Here is a 24,856-nt window from a genome sequence, read left to right as displayed (position 1 = left end):
GTCTGTTATCTTTGGGAGTGAGAAGGTTCCTGGCCACCACCGCAGCGGTCATATCATTTTTCATCACAAAGTCCCCAACGGTAAGAGGACCAGTAGAAGATAAGAAGGATGGGCGCCATATGTTATCTTGAGAAGGCAAGGCTGCCTCTTTACCAAAGTTCAAGCTAAAACGACAGTCGGATGGGCCATACATTCTCAGAAATGATGAAGGAGAAATGAGGTGCAATAAATCTCTGAACTAAGGGGAAAATTCCTACAAGTAATAACTCTCTGAATGTACTCCTTGCACACAATTGGTGCCCTTATAAAAGAAAGGGCAACAGGGCCGTTGGTTCAAAAATTGAAGAGGCACCACTCTGCGGATTTCAAAGAGGCACCACTCTCCGGATTTCGAAGAGGCACCACTTTCCACACGCAACATCAGCTCCTCGGGTACCACAGATAACTTTGCCAAAGATCTCTGACAAAGTTTAGACACATAAATTTTGAAGGTCCAGCTACCCTACTATTACCCACAAGGGTAAAGGAACAGAACAACTGCTTGATAACTAGAAAGTCCCAATGTGTGTCAACCTCCGTGCTCCGTGGCAAGACAGACTGGCAAAAATGCCCAACCTTTACTCACATTCGAGAAAACACTCCCAACAAGATTGCTTGCTCAAAAATCGAAGAAGAACCACTCTCCGAATCTCGAGAGCCAGACTCTCAACAGGATTACTTTCTCAAAAATCGAAAAGACACTGCTATCCGAATCTCAAGAGTCAGACTCCCAACAGGATTGCTTTCTTAAAAATCGAAGAGGTATCGTTCTCTGAATCTCGAGAGCCAAATCCCCGACAGGATTGCTTGTTCGAAAACCGAAAAGGCACCGTTCTCCGAACTTCGAAAGCCAGATTTCCTTGGATAAAGCTTGTCTGCAATCTTCACACGGAACATCAGCTTTCCACATACCACAGACCACTTTTTCAAAGCGCTATGACAAAGTTAAAACATGTGAAGCTTGCAACTTCCACTACATTGCTATGACCAAGAAGGGTAAATGAATAACATTATTACTTGCTCAAAAATCGAAAAGGCACCGCCCTCCAAATCTCAAGAGCCAGACTCCCAACAAGATTACTTTCTCAAAAGTCGAAGAGGCACCGCTCTCCGAATCTCAAGAGCCAGACTCCCAACATGATTACTTTCTCAAAAATCGAAGAGGCACCGTTCTCCGAATCTCGAGAGCCAGATCCCCGACAGGATTGCTTGTTCGAAAACCGAAGAGGCACCGCTCTCCGAACTTCGAGAGCCAGATTTCCTTGGATAAAGCTTGTCTGCAATCTTCACACGCAACATCAGCTTTCCAGATACCACAGACCACTTTTTCAAAGTGCTCTGACAAAGTTAAAACACGTGAAGCTTGCAGCTCCCACTACGTTGCTACGACCAAGAAGGGTAAAGGAATAGCATTACTACTTGTTGTTCAGGAGACTCCTATATATGTCGACCTCCATCCTTCACAGACAGGCAGACCTGCAAAAAATGCTCAACCCTTCCTTATATCTGAAAGGGCACTCCCAACAAAGCCTCTCGAAATACTCAGCTTTCTTCCCCCCCAATAATACCTATGCAAACCAGCCACACCAGAGCAAGAGTATCTCATATCATCAGGGTCAAAAGCAAGAGTATCCCATATCATGCTTTTTCCATGTCTTTTCCTTTACCCTTGTTCTTACCTACAAGACAAAGAGAAAGAGAGCAATCAGTCAGCATTTGGAATCAAGCTTCCAGTCAGGAACTGACTGCCTAGAACCCCTTACCTGATTACTTACCTGGCATTGCTTTCGAGTACTCATCTTCAACATCTTATGCTTCCAGAAAATATACCACATCTGCCTGAGGAACAGATAGGGCAAGTGAGAAGGATACAAAGAAGCATGTAGAGACAAGCGCAACAGAACACATGCCGATTCATCTATTACTTCGTCAACAGCAAAAGTATCCCATATCATCAAGGTCGAACGCACTCTTGATTTGATGGACTTGTTTTGACCCTCAAATTCTTGAGTCGGCCTTATACTCTGGAGGAAACCAGAAAACCCTCCAGCCCAGTTCAAGAATAAGCATGTGGAAAGTTACTTCTTCAAAAGCAAAAGTATCTCATATCATCTCTTCTCCATTTGCTTCTCCTTATCCTTGTTGATGTTTACGACACAAGGAGAAGGAGAACAATCAACCGAAAGCCGAAGTCGAACCTTCGATCTAGGTTGCTTGCTTGGAAGTCTGATTGCTTACCTTGTCTGTTACCTCTTTCGGTCAATCTCCTAGCTCGGCGACTTGGAGGACTCCTACTATAAGGTTTTGTATCGTACTTGACCAAGCCCGAAACTACAAGTAAACCTCAAGTGAAATTGATACATTACCTTGTGCATCTTCATCGGTTAAAGATACCACCCCTGGATGGAGGAAAAGTACTTCCAGAGAAGATGTCACATCTACATATGAGACAGATAAGGCAAGTGAAAATGATATCACACTTCGGTACTTAGAAGTTTCGTGATTACTCAATAGCTTGGATCTTGCAAGTCCCCAACCGAGGAGCTTCCCTCACTCGGAAACTTAGGGGAGCACTATTTGTACCATACTTGACCAATCCCGAAACTACTGAGCACCGGTCAATGTTATACCGTCAAGGACCCATAAGAGTTTCCCTCCAACCAGGAGGCCAATCACAGCGCGACACGTGTCGACATCAGAATCCAATCATAGAGCGATAATTGTCAACATCAGAAGCTAATCACAACACGACACGTGTCAATGTCAAAATGAAACTAGAAACTCTCTTAGCCATCCTTATTTATATCTAAAGGCGGTGTCTAACAGCTGCTTACTTATCGAAGCCTAAATGAACGCCCACATCTTTCTCTCTGACTCTGTAGCTGGAACTGCGGATCAAACAAAGGGAACAATATCACGAATGACCATTGCCTAGCTGACACCCTTCTTGCTCTACTTCCACTACACCACACCAACCTAACACCTTCATGTGCACCTTCTTTCTAGGCAAACATCCGTCAAGCTTTTGCCCATTGCGGAAAATTCCACATTGCTGCCTCCCGTAGGAGTCTGGGCCATGTCTCAGTTCCAATGTGGTTGGTCATCCTCTCAGACCAACTACTTATTATCGCCTTGGTAAGCTATCAAGTTTATATTTCACTCTCCTTTCCATATTCACTCTTAATTTTGCGAATATTTCCATATCGATATCAGTATTATGTGGTCATCAACTCGGATGTTTCCACAGCCAGTATGTCTTTTCATTTATATTAAGAGTTTTTGACTAGTGAATAATGTGGATTTGATTTAGTAGGCACTCGATGTATTTACCAACTAATGCAAGACGACTGATAATATTTGAAAACAACGAAACCACCTAATTAAACTTAAGAATTTGGTCTAAAAGTCCACTTAATCAAACAATCTCTAACCCTAAACAGCTGCGGAAAATGACTTGTTCATATATTTTAATGCCGGATGAACAATCATGTTTGAACTGAGCACTGCCACTATTCGACAACTTTCCGAAAGCGTGTTTCTTACCTATTGTCAATTAACTATAAAAATTAAGAAATTACTCTAAAAAAAGAAAGTTTACGTATAAAAAATAAGAAGCTGTTACTGACACACTAAAAAAATGTTATTCACTCTTCATTAGTAAAAATACAAGGAAGAAAATATAAATGAAAAAGTATAAAATTATCATTTTGAAGTGTTGGTAACATCTTATTTTTTATTACAAACAAATAAACTAGGTACATATTCTTGTTCACCCCATGGGACCCTATGGGTGCATCTCTTTGTTCCCCCAAGTGTGGTTCCCATATTTTAAACGTGCAAATGTCATAAACGAAACTATTTATCAAAATTATAATCATATTCAAAGATCATTTGTGCAAAAAATTAATCAAATTATTGTTTAGTAATCTACATATGTAAACAAATGGAGAGTACTTTGTGAAAATGTCAATCGTTAATTAATTTTATTTTATTTTAGATAATTTTAAAATGATGAAGAAAATGATAGAGTGATGTCCATAAACTTTTCCTAGCTAAAAGCAAAAATGTCTATTTGAATTAGATAAACTTGATAGGATGATAGGGCCATGTAACCTGCCTACAACTATCAAATTATTATAGGTTAAATCTGATTAATGGTACTTGGAATTATACGGCAATCGAAAGAGATTGTCCTCGTGGTAAAAAATAAAGAACTAAATCCTTATGATGAGATTCGTTAGGATTTAAACTGAAAATTAAACGTTTTGTTAATAGGGTGCACTTGAACTTCACATGTGATCTAAGACTACCATTCTTTGTTCGGAATCTTCAGATGCAACCTATTAACAAAACTTTTGATTTTCAGCTTGAATCTTAACGAAACTCATTATAAAGTTTAGTTTCTAATTTTTTTTTTAACAGAAATAATATTTCAAATACCTTATAAGCACGAAAATTGTTAATTCAATTTTGCCTTTGTTATATTGTATTATTCAATATAATTGAATATACAAATCAATCAACGTCAGGAATTAAAAATCAATCTTACATGGTGAACCTATCGACTAATAAGACGGATTAAAATAACAAGAAAGAAACTTCTTAGAAAGGTACCAAAAACTAGTATTATAATTAAAAAGATTAGTGGGGTTGCGTATGTGATGATTTATTTGATTAAAATATGCTAAGTGCATGTTATCATGTCTGTCTTATTGGCTCGGACGGACCTTTCACCCTTTGAAGGTCCTTCCCAATAAATGAGAATTCTTTCCTGATATTTTTTTTTAAGAATTTCAGAGATTTTTAAATTATGTTCATTTATTATATGTTGTACGGTTAGTTTTATTAGATATTATTTATATTTAATTTTAAATAAAAGTATTTAAAATAATTTTTGACCGCACGATGTACAATGAATGTACACGATTTGAGAATCTTCACAAAAAGGATTTGGAGAGGATCCTCATTACTTCTCAAGAGAGATTTTTCAATGTGTTTTGAACACGAGACGACATGCCACATGTTATACAAGTCGTGAAAAGTTTGTTTTTTTTAAGTGTTTCTTTAATTGTATAATTAATATGACGTATCGTTCTGTATTTCGAGTATGCTGAAAAATCTATTCCCTTTGAGGTTGTGGGAGGTTTGCTAACTTACAAGGATAATCGAAGATATCAACTTGTGATTTGTGAGAGTAAGCTCAATTCATATTCTTTTGTATTCATTAATGTTCCAACCATGACACATTCACCCTAAAATTAGATGCTCCATTGGATTTCATGTATTTGTAGTATTTGATTGTTAGTTGGAAGGAATCTAGTTGGGGAGGATCACCATTTGATTTCCCATTGAAATTGTTTATTAAGCATGGTCGGAATCAGAGTACAAATGTTATTGATTTCATATAAATTGTTTATAATTTACTTGAACCGGAACAAAAACTCTTGCTTTTTTTTCTTTTAGATATGTGAGGCAATAATAAATAAATGTAACATGCATTCCTATTTGTCACTGTTCACAACGAATTTCTTAGTCTGTGTGTGCCTCATACCTATTTTGATCCGTTCATAATTATTAAACTCGTTAATACTCCACAATTGAAATTCAACTCCTTATCTAAACTTTATAACGCCATTAATTTGGAAGGAATACAGCTTTGTCATTTTACACGTCAAGGGAAAGTGTTGTAACCCACAGAGAAAATGAAAATGGCAATCTCGTAATTAAATTCCAAACCCAAGGTCAATAATTAAGGAGCTCTTGACTTCAGCATTGTCCCCTCGTTACGTTGCTATATAAACCCCAAAATACAAACCTCTCTCTTCAGTCCTCATCGGTGTACCCCAAACCCCTAAAACTAATTGGAAAAAGCAATCTGTACTCCCAAATGGCTTGCTCCTCCCACCCACCGCCGTCCACCGACGCCGACAAAGCCACCTCCGCCTCAATATCCGCCGTCCATCCGGACATAATCCAAACCCACATCCTCACCCGCCTCGACGGCCCCACGCTCGCCTCCGCCGCCTGCACCTCCTCCGAATTCCAAGCGCTCGCCTCCCACCAGCCACTCTGGGCCAACATCTGCCACTCCACGTGGCCCTCCACCGCCGCTCCACGTGTGCGCCAAGTCATTTCCACCTTCCCCGCCGGCCCGCTCTCCTTCTTCTCGGACTCCTTCCCTCTCCTCGCCAATCTGGAGCCCAGCACCGCAACCGCAACCGCAACCTCCGGTATCGCGCCAAAACACGATCAGGACCGTCCGTGCGAGTTAATCTCCGCCGTCGATATCTACCACCGCGGCAAGCTCATCCTGAGCAAGGTCATCGAGACGGAGACCGTGACCGGGTGGTTCCGGTGCTCGCCGTTCCGGATTGACCTGCTGGACCCCAAGGACGTGGTCCCCACCCAAATCAAGTACCCGGAGGGGCAGGAGGCCGACACCTGTCGCGACCTCGGGGACGAGCTGACGCTGAGCTGGATCATGATCGACCCGACCAGACGGCGGGCGATGAACCTCTCGAGCCACGCGCCGGTGTCGGTGCAGCGGCACTGGCTAAGCGGCGAGGTGCACGCGCGGTTCTCGTTGATTCTGCCGGGGGAGAAAGCGACGGCGTCGGAGCACGTGCAGTGCGGGATATTGGTCACGTGCGGGGGGTCGGAGGGAGGGGAGATGCAGATAAGGGAGGTGAACTTGCAGGTGGAGGACATGGATGGAATGCACTTGAACGGGAAGGAGGGTTTGGTAATTTTGGAGAGGGCGTTGGAGGGCAGAAAGGGAAGAAAGGGGAGGAGGAGGGTGGCGGAAGGAAGGAAGAGGTACGAAGAGTACTTGGAGAGGAAGAAGGAAAGGAAGGAGAGGAAGTTGAGGACTGAAGGGACATTAGATACTTTGTGTGTGGCTTTTGGGGTATTGGGCTTTTTCGTCTTTTGGCTATTTATTTTGTGCAGATGATTTTTATTTATTTTCTCAGCTATTTTCTTCCAGTGGGTTAGGGAAAAAATCTGTACTACTAGGGAAACCCAAAAAATTAATCTCAAACGAGACACCAATGTAAGCGAGAAATTTGTATACAAATCGGGAAAATACTTTTTCAGTAACGTTTTCTCTTCAAGTATAAACACATTATAGTTTGTGTCTTATGTCCTTAGAAAATAGCAAAAGGGAAGGAAAAAACAACGTGAGTGATTGGATTGGATGCACCCAATTGCAATTGCAGATGCCATGCCGATTACAATGCACATTTTGTCCAAATGAGTACAAAGGATAACAATATAGGCTCAATATCAATATATTCTTATAAATAAGAAATTGAAAGAAAATGATGTGAGTGGCACAAAATGTTTTATTTATAATAAATTTGTCACGGATATGCTACTCTCTACCAAACATGTATGGTTAATTGATGAATGCTTAATCAACTTAGTATTTCTTAAATGTATTTCAACCATTTTAACCTTCGAAATTTATATCGACATCGATGCTTCCGCAAAATATGAGTGTCAATTAATATTTCCGAAATACCCAATTTTTTTGTTACTAAATGAAGAGTGTAGGGCATGGAGATATTTTTCAAATACGGACATATAAGCCATCTAATTACACAAATAGAGGGACACTTGAAAGAAAAAAAAAAAAATCTCTCTCCACTTGCATAATAACATAAAGAAATTTATGTCGACATTGATGTTCCATAAAATATGAATGTCAATTAATATTTCCGAAAAACCCGATTTTTTGTTACTAAATGTAGAGTGTAGGGCATGGAGAGATTTTTCATTGTGTCTGACCATATTTCATTACACAAATGGAGGGACACTTTACAAAAATAAAAAAAATTTCCTCCTCTTGTATAATAACATCCAGTGTACACCTCCGTGTTCTGGGCTCGTTAAAAAAAATGTCATTAGGGCATGAATGGAAGTATGTGAGTTATGAAGGAAAGCATATTAAGAAAGGGCGTAAAAGGGGTCCTTACTTCACCTAATTCAGCCGGCAATTAAAAATTGAGGAAATGGTCGGATTGTAAAGGACGATGATGGCATGATTTGCCCTTTTTTTTGAGTCGACAATGGCCAAGAAAGCCGGTGGAAAGTGGGTTGTTAACTCACGAGGAAAGCCCTTTACAACAATGGAGCAGGAGGAAAAGGAAGGTGGTAAGTCTCTCTCAAGTCTCCTGTGTTTTGTTTTCTTGAGAGGGTATGGAGCCACTTTGCAATTGCTCTTTTCAAAGGGTAACCCGTTAACTCACACAAAAATAACAGGTTTCAAATTAATCTATTTATAAATTGGACCGTTATTGGGTTACCAGTAAAAATCTGTTAACGAGTCGGGTCATTTTTGGATTACCTATTAATAACCTAATAAGATATCTTTTGCCATATCTAGACGTTAGGCTTGACAATTTTTTGCATGGCTTGTTAACCCGACACGAAACGACACAAGCTATTAACAAGTCGGGTCGTTATCAGGTCACCTATTAAGTTAAGGAGTTTGACACGACACAACCCATTAAGATAACGGGTACAACACAAATAAGAAAAACACTACTTGTTTGCCAAACCTCTAAAATTAGTGAGATGCGCCCCTGATCTGATCTATTAGGTGACTAGATTCTGATGGGATGTCCACATCTCTTTCGACAACGTTTGCCATTTAGCAGCAACATGCCAACAGCAGTTGGTTCTGGATTTTTGCAACTCACAAGAAACCGCAAAATATGAAAGAGTACAGATTCATATGTTTTTGTGGGTCTATAATTTGGCTTATTGTTTACGTTTCTCCCAAAATGTAGTACCAAAGTTTTAGGCTTCCTGCTGCAATTTGATTGTTTATGTCACAAACTTCATATGGACTTGATGCTTCTACAAATTCACATCCCAAAAGGCATAAGGAACGCATGAATCAGAGATCTTTTTAAATCTCAACGAATGCAACACGTGTGTGTGTGTGTGAGAGAGAGAAAGAAAGCATTGATGGTCTACCGAGGGCCCTTCTCCTTCCGAAAATATCTTCCGGGAAACAGGCGCGGGTTTTCTTTTAGGGACAGTCGCTCATACGCATGTGGATGACTCCCAATCATTGATGCAACTGTGGGCCCTACCTACGCCCCATTGCATTAATGGCCAAAAGTTACCCAGACGCGCATGAGCTGATTGTCACAGGCAATGATTGTATGCCACCCCTCTTCCTATCTCTATCACGCCCCCTCCTCATGTGACGAGAGAGAGATAAAAGGTGACATACATCAATGAGACATAAGTTTCTTTCTCTTGCTCAGTCTACCTCAAATAAAATCCTAAGCAAAGGCCAAGCATAAGGTCGGATTCGACAAAACGAGTTACGAGCATTGAGAAAGGAAGGAAAACAAAAGCCATACATGAAATGGGAAGGGTAAACAAATACTTGAAAAGCATGCTTATATAAACAAAAGCAATACATCTTGCTAGTCCAACCTTCCAGGAATTCTATATCCTTACCAAACTATATAGCGTTTGAAAGAATTTGGTATGTTTATCAAATTTCCATCCACTGAATTTGGAGGTTGTAAGAAATCAGATGAAATATTCCATACGATCTTAAACAGCAAGCAACCTAGATCGGAGGTTTCTTGACGGTATAACATTGACCAGTGCTCAGTAGTTTCGGGATTGGTCAAGTATGGTACAAACAGTGCTCCCCTAAGTTCCCGAGTGAGGGAAGCTCCTCGGTTGGGGACTTGCAAGATCCAAGCTATTGAGTAATCACGAAACTTCTAAGTACCGAAGTGTGGTATCATTTTCACTTGCCTTATCTGTCTCATACGTAGATGTGACATCTTCTCTGGAAGTACTTTTCCTCCATCCAGGGGTGGTATCTTTAACCGATGAAGATGCACAAGGTAATGTATCAATTTCACTTGAGGCTTACTTGTAGTTTCGGGCTTGGTCAAGTGCGATACAAAACCCTATAGTAGGAGTCCCCCAAGTCGCCGAGCTAGGAGATTGACCGAAAGAGGTAACAGACAAGGTAAGCAATCAGACTTCCAAGCAAGCAACCTAGATCGGAGGTTTGACTTCGGCTTTCGGTTGATTGTTCTCTTTCTCCTTGTGTCGTAAACAGCAACAAGGATAAGGAGAAGCAAATGAAGAAAAGATGATATGAGATACTTTTGTTTTTTAAGAAGTAACTTTTCACAGGCTTATTCTTGAACTGGGCTGGAGGGTTTTCTGGTTTCCTCCAGAGTATAAGGCCGACTCAAGAATTTGAGGGTCAAAACAAGTCCATCAAATCAAGAGTGCGTTCGACCTTGATGATATGAGATACTTTTGCTGTTGACGAAGTAATAGATGAATCGGCATGTGTTCTGTTGCGCTTGTCTTCACATGCTTCCTTGTATCCTTCTCACTTGCCCTATCTGTTCCTCAGGCAGATGTGGTATATTTTTTGGTGCGATGGCAAGTGCCTTCGCCCATGAGCGGTAGGTCTCGGGTTCGAGACTTGGGAGCAGCCTCTCCATAAATGGGGGTAAGGCTAGCCGACATTCACCTCTCCCAGACCCTGCGTAAAGCGGGAGCCTTGTGCACTGGGTACGACCTTTATAAGATGTTGAAGATGAGTACTCGAGAGCAATGTCAGGTAAGTAATCAGGTAAGGGGTTCCAGGTAGTCAGTTCCTGACTGGAAGCTTGATTCCAAGTGCTGACTGATTGCTCTCTTTCTCCTTGTCTTGCAGATAAGAACAAGGGTAAAGGAAAAGACAGGCAAAAAGCATGATATGGGATACTCTTGCTTTTGACCCTGATGATATGAGATACTCTTGCTCTGATATGGCAAGATTCAAATGGATTTTTGCAACTTACAAGAAACCGCAAAATATGAAAGAGTACAGATTCATATGTTTTTGTGGGTCTATAATTTGGCTTATTGTTTACGTTTCTCCCAAAATGTAGTACCAAAGTTTTAGGCTTCCTGCTGCAATTTGATTGTTTATGTCACAAACTTCATATGGACTTGATGCTTCTACAAAATTCACATCCCAAAAGGCATAAAGAACGCATGAATCAGAACATTATCTTTTTAAATCTCAACGAATGCAACACGTGTGTGTGTGTGTGTGTGAGAGAGAGAGAAAGAAAGCATTGATGGTCTACCGAGGGCCCTTCTCCTTCCGAAAATATCTTCCGGGAAACAGGCGCGGGTTTTCTTGTAGGGACAATCGCTCATACGCATGTGGGTGACTCCCAATCATTGATGCAACTGTGGGCCCTACCTACGCCCCATTGCATTAATGGCCAAAAGTTACCCAGACGCGCATGAGCTGATTGTCACAGGCACTTCCAATGATTGTATGCCACCCCTCTTCCTATCTCTATCACGCCCCCTCCTCATGTGACGAGAGAGAGATAAAAGGTGACATACATCAATGAGACATAAGTTTCTTTCTCTTGCTCAGTCTACCTCAAATAAAATCCTAAGCAAAGGCCAAGCATAAGGTTGGATTCGACAAAACGAGTTACGAGCATTGAGAAAGGAAGGAAAACAAAAGCCATACATGAAATGGGAAGGGTAAACAAATACTTGAAAAGCATGCTTATATAAACAAAAGCAATACATCTTGCTAGTCCAACCTTCCAGGAATTCTATATCCTTACCAAACTATATAGCGTTTGAAAGAATTTGGTATGTTTATCAAATTTCCATCCACTGAATTTGGAGGTTGTAAGAAATCAGATGAAATATTCCATACGATCTTACTTGCTTTGTCGTGCCTTGGCTGTGCTTCTGAGTTGTTTTTGAGGATAAGATAATACAGCAAACTCACATGAATTTGATTTTCCCCGCATTTAATCCTTCCTGCAAGTGCCCCCCAGCGAATAGAAGACCTTGCATAAGTAGATCAACCGTCTTTTATCGAATCAGGGGGTCCTCTTGCAATCGGCATTCCACTGCCATAATTGGTTCTCGGCTTTGCATAGTCCACAAAAATAACGCGTCCATTCAGTGGCTGTGAGTGTTTTGAATGTGTCATTTTGGAGTTATTTAATATGGCAAGATTCAAATGGATTAAGGAAAACAGAAAACAAGGAATTACCTTGCCATTCATCTCCTCCAAGGCTTTGTGGGCTTCATCTTCTGAAGCAAAGGTCACGAATCCAAATCCTTTCGATCTTTCTGATACTCTGTCCGATACAATTTGGGCTGCCAAAAATAAATAAGGTTTAAGTACAAGATGACAGAATATAATCAGTTTAGAGATAGTTGCCTCGGTATTCTTGCATTTGAATGCAAATCACCTTCTATCACTTGTCCATACTGAGAGAACGCTTCAGATAACCCCTTCTCATTGGTGTAAAACGATAGTCCTACAACGCGGGGAGACAAAGAATTCTTCAAATCAAGAGGACAAACATCAACAAACAAAGAAATTTGCATGAGAAATAAACAAGAGAAAACAAATCAAACCGATGGCAGTTAAACAACTTCAGGCAATGCAAAAACTACGAACTTATATGCCATAATGTAAAAATTTGGGTGACCGATTGTTCATTTTGCTAGCTAGAGCAGAACTATAGAAACCCACACCTTGCTTTTACCACTTAAATAATTAAAACCCAAGACATATTACATAATCTCTTCTCAAAGAAGGTATTCCACATGTGAAATCATACAAGAATACCATAAATTTTCTTATGCAGATGGCAGATATACAGAGTCAGAGGAGCGATGGAATTGTTCCCATAACTTCTCATCCCACCAAGAACCGGATTTTAGCAAGGGTAAAGTGAGCAAGGATACACTAAACAGAGTTCATGATTGCTACTTAAATACATCATTCTGATGAGAAATTTCTGAAAAATACAACAGCAACAAACAACAACAAAGCCTTATCCCACTAAGGGGGGTCGGCCGGATGAATCCTAGAACGCCATTATGACCGGTTTTGTCCCAAGTCTTCTGTTAGCAAATGGTAAATCATAACCATCGAATCGGGTTGGAACATGGGATTTGTAAATTTCAATGAGTCCTGTTCCAATATGTATAATCTCTTTTGAGGGGGGCATACTGGATAAGCACAAGTCTAACAAACACTTTGTAAACTTAGTCCAATCCACTTCTTATCAAACAAATTAATTCCACCAAAGATTATATCTTTCTCCTTAATTTTGGTAAATTGGATGAAAAAAACATGATATCCGATTATGTTCGAGTTCGACACAGCTTGTAAAGTGATTTGAACTTCCTATTCAGAGAACACAACTTCATTTCGTCTTAAAGCAGAATACTTTACAGAAATGGAGATAAAACAGAGAGAGAGAGAGAGAGAGAGAGTGTAATATACCGCCAACGAAGAGCTTGGTAGCGATTCCCCTGCAGGAAATCAGAAGAGCGGGAGGAAGAAGAAGGGAGGAGGAATACGATAATTTAGGGTTTGAGTGCACCAATCTTCTAAGCATCGCCATTGCTTACGATCAGACTCCGATACTTGTTCCACTGGAGAGACGAAGAAGAGGAGGGCGGGGGGCGGCGGGGGTTTCTGAATCTTGTGACTACTTAATGGGCCGCTTTTTACAGGGTTTAACAGGGTTGGGGGCCTATCTAATTATTAATTATCTGCTTTTCACGTCCTAACAGAGATATTTTTGTGCAGCACCCCTCAAGTAGTGTGATTCTTTCCCCTCCTTGATTGTCGTTAAATAAGTTTAAATTGTGAGATTGTGTATAATAAATAGATCAAATCTAATTCATCTAACGATAATTACTGAGGTAGTGAGCATCACCACCACTTCAGATAAAGAGCAAAAAATGCAGTCCATTTAGAGGGCATGTTTAGTATAAGAATGAATTTGTAAGAAATGAGAATTATTCTCATTCACCTCATATGACTACGGGCTGGTTTAACATTTCTAAAACTATTTTAAAAGCAGATTTTTTAAAAAGTTGAGGCTAAAATTTTTGTTGGGTAAATGAAAAAAGTGCTTTTCCTCAAAATCATGGGTCCAAAACAGCAAAGACCAGAAGCATCTTCCCTTGCTTATGGAAACAACATTTTTTTCTCACAACACAACTCCAAACTAGCCGTACATCATGTCTTACTCTTCAACTCAGTGCATCTCAGGATTCAAACCCTTTCCCCTTCCCCCCCTTAGTGTAAATTAGTGTAAATATCCCTTGTAAATAAAGTAGCATAGAATATTGCTTGTAAATAAAAAGTACGAGGATTTGAACACAAAACTCAACAAGTTAAAGAGAAAGACGCTAACCACTAGAGCAATACACCACTACTTTGAAAAAAGCAGTTGAGAACCACATGTCATCCCATCGTGAAACCGTGCCAAACTACAACACTACAAAAAATTTCGTGTATATGCAAGTTTTTCTCCCGGCTTCCGGTGCATGAAAGAAGACGAAAAACACATAAAGTTGTTCCAAGTATGCTCTACCTGCTAACCTTCAATAATAGACTAATAAAGTAGATCCGCAATTAGAGGTCGTTAACACAAGTTTGAATACTACTAATGCAACCAAACCACCTAACAAACCAAAATTACTCATCCAAATTAAACATTGGAAATATAATTAATTAAAAAGAACTCAACTAAGTGTTACAAACATCAAAGAGTCCAGGGGGGCGACACATATGGATTAACAAACAGGCCGAGTGAGTGCCACCCTAGCAACCCTCCCAAGTCAGTAAATTCCTCGGGAACATTGACCAGCTCGGAGCAGGGAGAAGTTTTCACGGTTGTTACGCCTTATGCTGTTGCACTGCCATTATTCCCGAGGACCGGAAGTAGAATAACTATATACACAACTTATTCTACATGATTTTGTACTCGATCGAATATGCAGATGATGACACCATCGGTTCCCAAAGTTATCATGTATGGTGCATTTTCAGCAATGCTTGGTATAACATGTCGATGAATTGATCGTCCTAAAAGAATAACAATACAGAGTCAGTCATGAGAAAAACTTTAGGTCAAGGATGCTTAAAACATTGGAGGCCAAATGTTCAATTGTCAACAACCAAGAGAACATAGTAAGATGAATCTATAGTTGATACACCGACTTCTTTTCTTTCTACATATCGATATATAAATCAGCAGACTAATGCCCCCAACGTATATACACAAATTCATATAAAATATAATTTCATAAAAGGCTTTCTATGAAGTAACCGTGTTTTGGACAAAAGGAAAAGGTTAACTGTGCTCACTATATGTTGGGCAATTATTTAATGAATACAGGAGGTAATTCTGAGTACGAAAAGGAGACAAAACATGAAAATACCTGAACAAGCATTACAAGTGCTTCTCGAACTTTTTCTCTGCTAATAAGAGGCCCATCACTGGGAGCAGGAGGAGCAGAATTGGGAGTTAAAGATGGTGGGGGCGTTGGTGGTGGAAAGGGTTGAAGCATTGGGGTGCCATAAGGGCGTTGCAGATTCAGGGGTGGATGAAGTGCAGCAGCAGGTGGCACAGATGAAGAGGTAGGTGGTATGACCAAAGGAGGTGAGGAAACAGGGAGAGGGAAGAAAGAAGAGGGCTTTATAAGATTAGCAACCCGATTGTTGCTGGTGGTTTGATCAGAGGAGCCATGTAGGGGGGTTGGTGTAGATGGGACTGAATGGGAATGGGTTGGTATTTGTGGAGTTGGTGAAGGGGGTGAAACGGCACTGGGTGCATAAGAAGGCGTGGGAACAGTTCCAGTAGACTGATAGGGCAGTCTTGAATTTGTTGCATTTGAAGCATTATTTCCAATATTCATAGCTGCCTGCAGTAAATATGAGGGGACGATATGATTAGCCATTAGTGAAAACAAGCTATAATGGGTAAGGAGATACAGAGCAAAGACAACACACCGGAAGAGAATGACATGGTATATCAAGATACATCATTCCCCTTTAAGTAAGTCTAAGCAAATACATCATTCAGGTTTTTCAGAATGACATGCTATATGAATCCTAGAACGCCATTGTGCTCGGTTCTGTGTCATGTCCTCCGTTAGATCCAAGTACAAGTTTTTTCTTAGGGTCTCTTCCAAAGTTTTCCTAGATCTTCCTCTACCCCTTCGGCCCTGAACCTCTGTCCCGTAGTCACATCTTCGAACCGGAGCGTCAGTAGGCCTTCTTTGCACATGTCCAAACCACAGTAACCGATTTTCTCTCATCTTTCCTTAAATTTCGGCTACTCCTACTTTACCTCGGATATCCTCATTCCTAATCTTATCTTTTCTCGTGTGCCCACACATCCAACGAAGCATCCTCATCTCCGTTACACCCATTTTATGTACGTATTAATGCTTCACCGCCTAACATTCTGTGCCATACAGCATTACCGGCCTTATTGTCGTCCTATAAAATTTTCCCTTGAGCTTCAGTGGCATACGGCGGTCACACAACACGCCGGATGCACTCTTCCACTTCATCCATCCAGCTTGTATTCTATGGTTGAGGTCTCCATCTAATTCTCCGTTCTTTTGCAAGATAGATCCTAGGTAGCGAAAGTAGTCGCTCTTTGATATTTCCTGATCTTCGATCCTCACCCTAACTCATTTTGGCCTCTATTTGCACTGAACTTGCACTCCATATATTCTGTCTTTGGTCAACTTAGGCGAAGACCTTTAGATTCCAACACTCCTCTCCAAAGGTTAAGTTTCGCATTTACCCCTTCTTGAGTTTTATCTATCAACATTATATCGTCTGCGAAAAGCATACACCAAGGAATATCATCTTGAATATGTCCTGTTAACTCATCTATTACCAATGCAAAAAGGTAAGGACTTAAGGATGAGCCTTGATGTAACCCTACAGTTATGGGGAAGCTTTCGGTTTGTCCTTCATGAGTTCTTACGGCAGTCTTTACTTCATCATACATATCCTTTATATCTTAGATATATGTTACTCATACTCCTTTCTTCTCTATAATCCTCCAAAGAATGTCTCTAGGGACCCTATCATACGCTTTTTCCAAATCTATAAAGACCATGTGTAAATCCTTTTTCCCATCTCTATATCTTTCCATCAATCTTTGTAAGAGATAGATTGCCTCCATGGTTGAGTGCCCTAGCATGAACCCGAATTGGTTGTCCGAAACCCGTGTCTCTTGCCTTAATCTATGCTCAATGACTCTCTCCCAGAGCTTCATTGTATGACTCATTAGCTTAATACCCCTATAGTTCATGCAATTTTGTACGTCGCCCTTATTCTTGTAGATAGGCACCAAAGTGCTCTTTCGCCACTCCTTTGGCATCTTCTTCGTTTTCAAAATCCTATTGAAAAGGTCAGTGAGCCATGCTATACCCGTCTCTCCCAAGACCTTCCACACTTCGATCGGTATATCATATGGGCCCACTGCTTTTCTATGCTTCATCTTTTTCAAAGCTACAACCACTTCTTCCTTCCTGATTCGACGGTAAAATGAGTAGTTTCTACACTCTTCTGAGTTACTTAACTCCCCTAAAGAAGTACTCCTTTCATGTCCTTCATTGAAAAGATTATGAAAATAACCTCTCCATCTGTCTTTGACCGCGTTCTCTGTAGCAAGAACCTTTCCATCCTCATCCTTGATGCACCTCACTTGGTTTAGGTCCCTTGTCTTCTTTTCCCTTGCTTTAGCCAGTTTATAGATATCCAACTTTCCTTCTTTGGTATCTAGTCGCTTATACATATCGTCATAAGCCGCTAGCTTAGCTTCTCTCACAACTTTCTGCGCCTCTTGCTTCGCTCTTCTATACCTTTCACCATTTTCATCGGTTCTATCCTTGTGTAAGGCTTTACAACATTCCTTCTTAGCCTTCACCTTTGTTTGTACCTACTCATTCCACCACCAAGATTCATTTTGGTGTGAAGCAAAGCCCTTGGACTCTCCTAATACCTCTTTTGCTACTTTTCGGACACAACTAGCCATGGAATCCCACCTTTGGCTAGCTTCCCCCTCTCTATCCCACACGCATTGGGTGATTACTTTCTCTTTGAAAATGGCTTGTTTTTCTCCTTTTAGATTCCACCATCTAGTCCTTGGGCACTTCCAAGTCTTGTTCTTTTTTCTCTCTTTTGATATGTACATCCATCACCAACAAGCAATGTTGATTAGCCAAGCTCTCTCCCGGTATAACTTTGCAATCCTTACAAGTTATACGATCCCCTTTCCTCATTAGAAGAAAATCTATTTGTGTTTTTGACGACCCACTCTTGTAGGTGATCACATGTTCTTCTCTCTTCTTAAAGAAGGTGTTGGCTAAGAAGAGATCATATGCCATTGCAAAATCCAAGATAGCTTTCCCATCCTCGTTTCTCTCCTCAAAACCATGGCCACCATGAAAACCTCCATAGTTGCCTGTCTCCTTGCCCACGTGTCCATTTAAATCTCCTCCTATAAATACATTCTCCGTCTGAGCAATTCCTTGCACCAAGTCTCCAAGGTCTTCCCAAAATTTCTCCTTCAAACTCGTATCCAACCCTACTTGAGGTGCGTACGCACTAATCACATTGATGAGTTCTTGTCCTATTACAATCTTGATTGCCATGATTCTATCTCCTACCCTCTTGACATCGACAATATTTTGTGTCAAGGTCTTGGCCACGATGATGCCAAAACCGTTTCTCGTTCTATTTGTGCCCGAATACCAAAGTTTAAAACCTAAGTTTTCTAGATCCTTTGCCTTAAGACCAACCCATTTAGTTTCTTGTAGGCACATAATATTTATCCTTATTCTCACCATAACTTCCAACTTCCATAGATTTTCCCGTTAAGGTTCCTATATTCCACGTTCCTAAATGCATTCTACTCTCTTGAACTCTAACCTTCTGTCCTAGCTTTTTCAGAATGCTCATATCCCAAAAAAATAAAATAGTTTCTTTAGACCAATTTAGCCGAAACAATATCATTTGTAATAATTAGAGCATCAATATAAGCTTTTTTTTTCATCTTCTGGACGAACCATAAACTCTACTTCAGTAAAGATAGTTCTAGCAATTTCATCATAAATAAGCTTTTATTCATTTCACATGGGCATTCACTAAGAAACATCCCTTGCAATTTCAATGTCCTTCAAGTATTTACTCTCACACCCACACTCTTCCTATAATTGGTATTGCTTCTGAATCATATTTTCCTTATTCAGAGGAATCAGAAAGACAGAAACAACTGCGTTTGTTATCCCAAAATTTCCTCAACTAACATCTCTGAGGAAAAGGATTGAAATAAAGTCCACTCAACTTTAGCACCTCCAAATGCTTTAGTGAGAGGTAAAACACTTAGGACTCGGCTGCAACTTCACTCAAACAGCCCAAACAGTGAGTTCGTCAGGTATGCCTATGGCTTAAAAGAATTTTAGGTACTCTAGGAATGAATTCAAAAGCATCTCAACCATGGAATTAAATAACATACTTACAGATGATACATAACGAACCACCAGGGATTAGGCTAAATTAGTTAGCAATGCACCAACAAAGATTCGAGGGAGGGATTTCAAATGACTGGATGCAATGCACTGTGGGGGATAGGAGTCATTTCTAGATCCATTGTTTGTCTTTGTAATGATCATGTAGTGCATTTCAAATCCCTTTATCTAATGTTATGTAGTTCATACCTAAGTAATTTATCCTAGATCACTTGGTACTCGCAAATCCCTCATCCATGGGGGCAAGTTCTAGACGACATAAAAGTAAGCAGATCGAAAAGCCACCATGCATGAAATCATACCAGGTAGCTTATAAAGGAAGAATCTTCAGGCGCCTCAATGGCAGTAGGGGCATTCAATGATGGCTCCAACGGCCCTTCCATGACCAACATGGATGGGACTGCTTCAAGCTCCTCAAACTCACTACAATTTAATAGGCAGAAAGAAAATTAGATGCAACATTGAAGACACAATTTACTCAATAAATAAACCCAAGTTAATGATGCAACTCATGATATGCAGAAAAAATTATACTGACAAAAGAGAAGATGGAAATATAGAAATATTAGAAACATCAGGAACTCATACCAAGGATAGTACCAAACTTAAGAGGCCCTTTCCACCACTTATTTCTTTTTTTCAGAACTATATTATATAAGTTATCTAACATTACAACAATTCAGGTTGAAGTTAATTTTATATGACTAAGATTGAAGAACAAATGTCAATTCTGAATCTGAATACAGGAAGTAAAATTAAAATATATAACACAATTGGAGCAACAATGGAGAAAGTGGGTAAAACCTTTTGCTTGAAGCTACTTTGGACTTGGGTGGAACCTTTGAGTATGCATTCAGGATCCTGTAAGAAGGAAAGGCATTAGAATCCAAATGCGTAAATGTGGCATATCTACATCCACATAACTTAATACAGACACGAAACTAAGGTATCCAGTATTTCCAAGTCACCATTTTACTTCTGTAGATCCCATGCTATGCTCTCTGTTTGTATGCATATCCATATGTATCTAATGCATCCATCCGGGTCACACTGCTGTTGATAACTTCAACATTTAACATCATATATTGTCCTTTTGTGTTGTGTTACACATATATGTATGCATTTGTATAACTCGTAAACTTTACTAATGTCAAACTCTTGTAAGAGAAAATCTATTGTGCAACTATATACCCCTAAAAAAATCTGTAATGTTATATTACCATCCTGCAAATCTGCAATATGCAATTAAATGTCTATAACTCTTTCTTAGAAACTAACAAACAATCTGTGCGCAAATGGGAAGCAATAAGAATTATGAGAAAGACATTGTACCTAGTAAAGAGATTTGCAACTTCCTCACATTCGCGTGCATTATAAAACCAAATGCCGTTAACTTCTTGGGATGCATTTCTATACAATAAATATGGAACTTGAACTTCATACTCAAAATCTCCCAAGATATTCTCCACTAGGTTATCTGTATAATATAAAAACATAAAATTAATAAAATAAAAAATACCTAAAGGGATATATGCACAGATGTATGTACAACATAATTTACCAACATAATTAGAGTAGTTCTGTTTTATAGATGATATTCTAGGAAGACAGTGTGTACGACTTCCAAAAAGTTGTCACAAATAAAACCTACTTCAACAGAAAGGTAATAAGAATTCTATCCAAAAGAGAATGACCTTATTCAAAAGTATAATATAATACACACTTTTACAAAATCAAATTTTACATTGTGTTGATAGATTTGAAACAACGCTAAAACCAGATTTCTTGTAACAGGTAAGCAATTCCCTCTGAACTTTGGCTCTCAAATCATGATGGTTGTACTCATTTTATGTGTCATTGAGAAAACAAGTTCCACTTTTTGATCAACTTTATGAAACTTTATACTTTACATTGATCTATTTCTCAACCTTGCATGAACATGAATATCGTGTCACTTTACAGAGATCAAATCTTCCAAGCTTCTTAACAATTGAAACAAACCAATCTTGAGAATTATTTATAGATTGGTGATGTGTTTGAACGGTAAGTTTAGATATTTCATTTATTTTTGTGGAAGCACACCAAAACGATGTATGTTTATATTTGCTTACAGACTGTCCAGACATGCATTTAAAGTTTAAACACTGCACATAGATGATAATGTAGATTGATACAAACAGTAGCAAACCATTAAGTAAAAAATAAGAATTTATTTTAGTGGTAAAATGCGCTACAATCTATACCGTGAATATCAAATGGAAACCAACTGTCCTTATCAACATTAAAAGAGCATATCTTCAACATAAAACAACATTGGCAATAAAGAATTTGTACCAGTATTGCGCCGATTCATAACGATGAACTGGAAACGCGGTTGAGTATTCCTTAACAATACAACAGGCAATCCAACTATCAGTATAACTAAGCGAAACCATATCAGCATTCACTCGAAATTTCGAAAACAAAAACCAACAGACACAAAACAATAGCCAAAAAAAAAAAGCAAAAAGTAAAAAAATTTACCTTTTAACAACAAAGAGAGACCCTTCAACATCCTTGCGACTCTGCAAAAACCCAAAACGTAATTAATTAAAAAAGTCCACTTAATTTGGATTAATTCTAAAACCCTTGAATTTCTTATAATTTTCTGAACCAAACGGAGAAGTGGAAATTACGATTCGGAAAACGAACCCATTGATTGCTCTCGATGTTGAATTCGTAGAAGGTGACGTGGGCGGCCGTAATCAGAATCTCTTCGATGAAGGGATCCATTCTCTGCAGCACCGTGAGATTGAGCACTTTGGTGCTCTGCTGATCGAGATTTGGCATCAATTTCCCCGTCTGAGACATTTCTGATGGGCTCCCGAGAAACTTAAACCCTAGCGCCGGCGATTTTCCTTTGAATTTTCCGTTTTATTTTCCCGGGAAATCTACAGAAGCTAGGGGAGCGCAGAGAGAGAGAGAGAGGTGAGCGTGTGATGGAAGAACACTGCAACGGAGTTGCACAGATTTTGCTGTGCTTGCTTAATCCTGTGAATTTACAATTATGGCCTCACCTTCTCGGGTTGCAGTATGGGCTTTTAGGCCCATTTTTAGTCCCAAAATTTAATCTAATGTAGTTTGGTGACCACAGATTTCTCGTATTTGTGTCGTGTCATTTCTTGTTCGTTATCATGTCAATCAATTTTCGCATGCTATGGTTTTTTCACACAATATGGAGAGAGAGAAAATTCTAATACAAAATCTCAGATGCAGAGATAAACGCTCTTAATCACTTGAGTTATAAATTTAATACTTCACACTATATATATGTTTTAGTTCGGAACTTATGACTAGAGGTGTCAAATTGACCCATTGGTTATTAATGGGTACCCATTAAGACATATTTAGTTTGATCTCACCTTACACCAGTGTCATTACTATCAATTTCACCTATGTATTGTGATAATATCAAATAAACAAGTTTTAACAATACCCATTGACAACCCAATCCATTGATTTGTCACCTCCACTTATGACCATGTTCTCATTATTTCAAGCCAAAACTAGTGATCTTAACAAAAGAAGTTGTAAACATTTTTTCCCAAGAATATTGGTTAAACGAGTCTATCGTTAAGTAGTAGTTCATGTTACTTATGGGTACGTATGAGTCAAGTATATATAGTCATCAACTTACCTAATCTATTAAATCAAGTTATGTTTGAGTTTTATTTTCATGTTGTTTTAGATACTGAAGAACCTCAGAAAATTGTTATTGACAATTCAAAAATATCTATGTGCACACATCTGTTACGGATGACGAGAAAAATTAAGAGAAAAGAGTATGTAAAAAATGCGACTATTTCAGAATCTAGTCATTCCAAAAATAGATTAAGGAGATGACTTAATAATGCACATAGAGAATAACAATAACTTCCATTACGATATCCTCCATTGGACAAAGTAAACTACAACCAAATTCACACAATATTAACAAGTAGTTTTGCAGAAAAAAAAATACCCAAATAGAATCACAAACAAACGTTTACTATTAATTGTTGAAAAGCTTAATTAATCTCTTCCATCATCTTCTTGTCAGTGATGCTTTCGTAGAGCCAACGCAGACAGCAGAATCAAGAACATGAAGGTGACAACAGTAACGAAAGAAGCCACCACAGCCCCACTCACGTTCCTGCAGAAATCACCAAACTGGTTGCAGATGGCCAGCCAGTTGGAGCTTGAGTTGCCGTTGTGGGCTAAGTAGACTATGGATGTTGCAGCCCCAGCAGCAGAAGTGGCTAGAGTCAGTGCCACCTGCCATGATATCACAAGTTTAATTAAGTTATTAATTATAAACAGATTAATCATATATGATTTTGTATTATGAGCTAATCATGTGAATAATAGAGAGTTTAGGAATGTAATTACAAGGTCAAGGATGAGGAGCAAGAGCCTTGGTCCACTTGCATGGGGGCGAACGATGCAGACGACGGAGAAGGGAAGTGAGAGCACCAAGTAGCCAGCTACAAGTGACATTGCTATCAGGAAAAACCTGCTTGCATGCATGGATATTAGATCAATGTACCGTACAATACACACAAGGGTAATATTGTCTTTTTCAAACATTCAGAATTAATGTTGCATTGTTAAATTTTCATGCTGCTACCGTTTTAAATTGACAGTCTGACAACGTAATATGCCAGATTATCAATTGAGCACAACACAAAGTAGTTCATTTATTCGATAATCTAGATTGACAACCTCACAACATAACATACCAGAATATCGTAAAACATTTTCTTTGGTGAAAAATATCACTAAAAGGAAAAAGGAGGAAGAAGAACGAGTACATACTGAAAGCTAGGCATGTCATCATAGCTAGCTTCAAACTGGAAGAACTGGGTGAAGAAAGGAAGGTTTTGATCACTGGTTCCCATGGTGGCAGCAGCAGCAAGAGCAGCCACTATTGCACCAATCCTCAAAACCAAGTCAATTATGGCCATCCCTCTCTCCATTCCTCCCTTTTCTTTCTTCACATGATGAACTGCCATAACAGGCCCTTTTCCTTTGGAAGCACTTCTTGCCTCAATATCAATGGTGGTTGACTCGCCGCCGCCTCCGCTCTTCATTTTCGTCCGAAAGAGAGAGATAACGAGAGAGGAGATAAACCAGAAAACTAAAACTTTGGAAATGGGAATTGCTGAGGAGAAGAGACTCAAAAGCTTGCGATGAAAATGGTTAAACATGAGAAGCTTTATATAGTGCACCAAATAAGAAAAGTTTAATTAGTTTATTAATTAAAATTAGTCTGAGAGTTCCTGCAAATTATAATTTTTTTTTTTTTTTGTTGATAGAAGAGCAAGTGAAGAGGTTTTATCTGGAAAATGGATCAAGTAGCAACCACTTCAATATTATATGCGACGTACTTGTAAATTCTAAATAATATTTTGGTAAG

General features: G+C 39.3%; 4 protein-coding genes across 5 annotated transcripts; 1 reads left to right on the top strand and 3 right to left on the bottom strand.

The window, feature by feature from the left end:
• Positions 1 to 5,656: 5,656 nt before the first annotated feature.
• On the top strand, positions 5,657 to 7,137 carry LOC103454128 (probable F-box protein At2g36090). The gene has a single exon (XM_008393719.4). It carries the CDS (start codon positions 5,927 to 5,929, stop codon positions 6,989 to 6,991), a length of 1,065 nt encoding a protein of 354 aa, XP_008391941.3. The 5' UTR covers positions 5,657 to 5,926; the 3' UTR covers positions 6,992 to 7,137.
• A 4,455-nt stretch (positions 7,138 to 11,592) lies between these two features.
• On the bottom strand, positions 11,593 to 13,644 carry LOC103454127 (small RNA-binding protein 11, chloroplastic-like). Its single transcript, XM_008393718.4, has 4 exons — positions 13,358 to 13,644; positions 12,312 to 12,380; positions 12,110 to 12,216; positions 11,593 to 12,022 (listed from the first exon to the last, which is right to left on the bottom strand). The coding sequence occupies exons 1-4, from the start codon at positions 13,476 to 13,478 to the stop codon at positions 11,915 to 11,917; spliced, it is 405 nt and encodes a 134-aa protein (XP_008391940.3). The 5' UTR covers positions 13,479 to 13,644; the 3' UTR covers positions 11,593 to 11,914.
• Positions 13,645 to 14,439: 795 nt separating this feature from the next.
• Positions 14,440 to 22,458, bottom strand: LOC103454126 (mRNA-decapping enzyme-like protein). Of its 2 annotated transcripts, XM_070811563.1 has the most exons (8): positions 22,114 to 22,458; positions 21,946 to 21,986; positions 21,757 to 21,806; positions 20,755 to 20,899; positions 20,227 to 20,283; positions 19,725 to 19,845; positions 15,310 to 15,792; positions 14,440 to 14,953 (listed from the first exon to the last, which is right to left on the bottom strand). In XM_070811563.1, exons 1-8 carry the CDS (start codon positions 22,270 to 22,272, stop codon positions 14,897 to 14,899), a joined length of 1,113 nt encoding a protein of 370 aa, XP_070667664.1. In that variant the 5' UTR covers positions 22,273 to 22,458; the 3' UTR covers positions 14,440 to 14,896. The 2 variants fall into 2 exon arrangements, with proteins under 2 accessions (XP_070667664.1, XP_070667665.1); XM_070811564.1 differs by lacking the exon at positions 21,946 to 21,986 and having other exon boundaries at positions 21,757 to 21,831; positions 22,098 to 22,458.
• Positions 22,459 to 23,309: 851 nt separating this feature from the next.
• Positions 23,310 to 24,615, bottom strand: LOC103454124 (casparian strip membrane protein 1). Its single transcript, XM_008393716.4, has 3 exons — positions 24,256 to 24,615; positions 23,830 to 23,953; positions 23,310 to 23,715 (listed from the first exon to the last, which is right to left on the bottom strand). The coding sequence occupies exons 1-3, from the start codon at positions 24,528 to 24,530 to the stop codon at positions 23,497 to 23,499; spliced, it is 618 nt and encodes a 205-aa protein (XP_008391938.1). The 5' UTR covers positions 24,531 to 24,615; the 3' UTR covers positions 23,310 to 23,496.
• Between the last annotated feature and the right edge of the window lie 241 nt (positions 24,616 to 24,856).

The sequence above is a fragment of the Malus domestica genome, chromosome 14 (genome assembly GCF_042453785.1).
Source record: "Malus domestica chromosome 14, GDT2T_hap1".
Lineage (NCBI taxonomy): Eukaryota > Viridiplantae > Streptophyta > Magnoliopsida > Rosales > Rosaceae > Malus > Malus domestica.
This window is presented reverse-complemented; position numbering and strand designations above follow the sequence as displayed.

What these genes read in the sequence shown, in the direction of transcription:
- LOC103454126 (XM_070811564.1), bottom strand. Translation starts at nt 22,272, where the DNA reads ATGTCTCAGACGGGGAAATTGATGCCAAATCTCGATCAGCAGAGCACC. An exon ending in GTTGCAAATCTCTTTACTAG is followed by an intron (nt 20,284 to 20,754) that starts GTACAATGTCTT and finishes TCCTTCTTACAG; the next exon opens with GATCCTGAATGCATACTCAA. An exon ending in AAAGTAGCTTCAAGCAAAAG is followed by an intron (nt 19,846 to 20,226) that starts GTTTTACCCACT and finishes ATTAAATTGTAG; the next exon opens with TGAGTTTGAGGAGCTTGAAG.
- LOC103454128 (XM_008393719.4), top strand. Translation starts at nt 5,927, where the DNA reads ATGGCTTGCTCCTCCCACCCACCGCCGTCCACCGACGCCGACAAAGCC.
- LOC103454127 (XM_008393718.4), bottom strand. Translation starts at nt 13,478, where the DNA reads ATGGCGATGCTTAGAAGATTGGTGCACTCAAACCCTAAATTATCGTAT. An exon ending in GTATGGACAAGTGATAGAAG is followed by an intron (nt 12,217 to 12,311) that starts GTGATTTGCATT and finishes TATTTTTGGCAG; the next exon opens with CCCAAATTGTATCGGACAGA. An exon ending in TGGAGGAGATGAATGGCAAG is followed by an intron (nt 12,023 to 12,109) that starts GTAATTCCTTGT and finishes AAACACTCACAG; the next exon opens with CCACTGAATGGACGCGTTAT.
- LOC103454124 (XM_008393716.4), bottom strand. Translation starts at nt 24,530, where the DNA reads ATGAAGAGCGGAGGCGGCGGCGAGTCAACCACCATTGATATTGAGGCA. An exon ending in GATGACATGCCTAGCTTTCA is followed by an intron (nt 23,954 to 24,255) that starts GTATGTACTCGT and finishes GCATGCAAGCAG; the next exon opens with GTTTTTCCTGATAGCAATGT. An exon ending in TGCTCCTCATCCTTGACCTT is followed by an intron (nt 23,716 to 23,829) that starts GTAATTACATTC and finishes ATATCATGGCAG; the next exon opens with GTGGCACTGACTCTAGCCAC.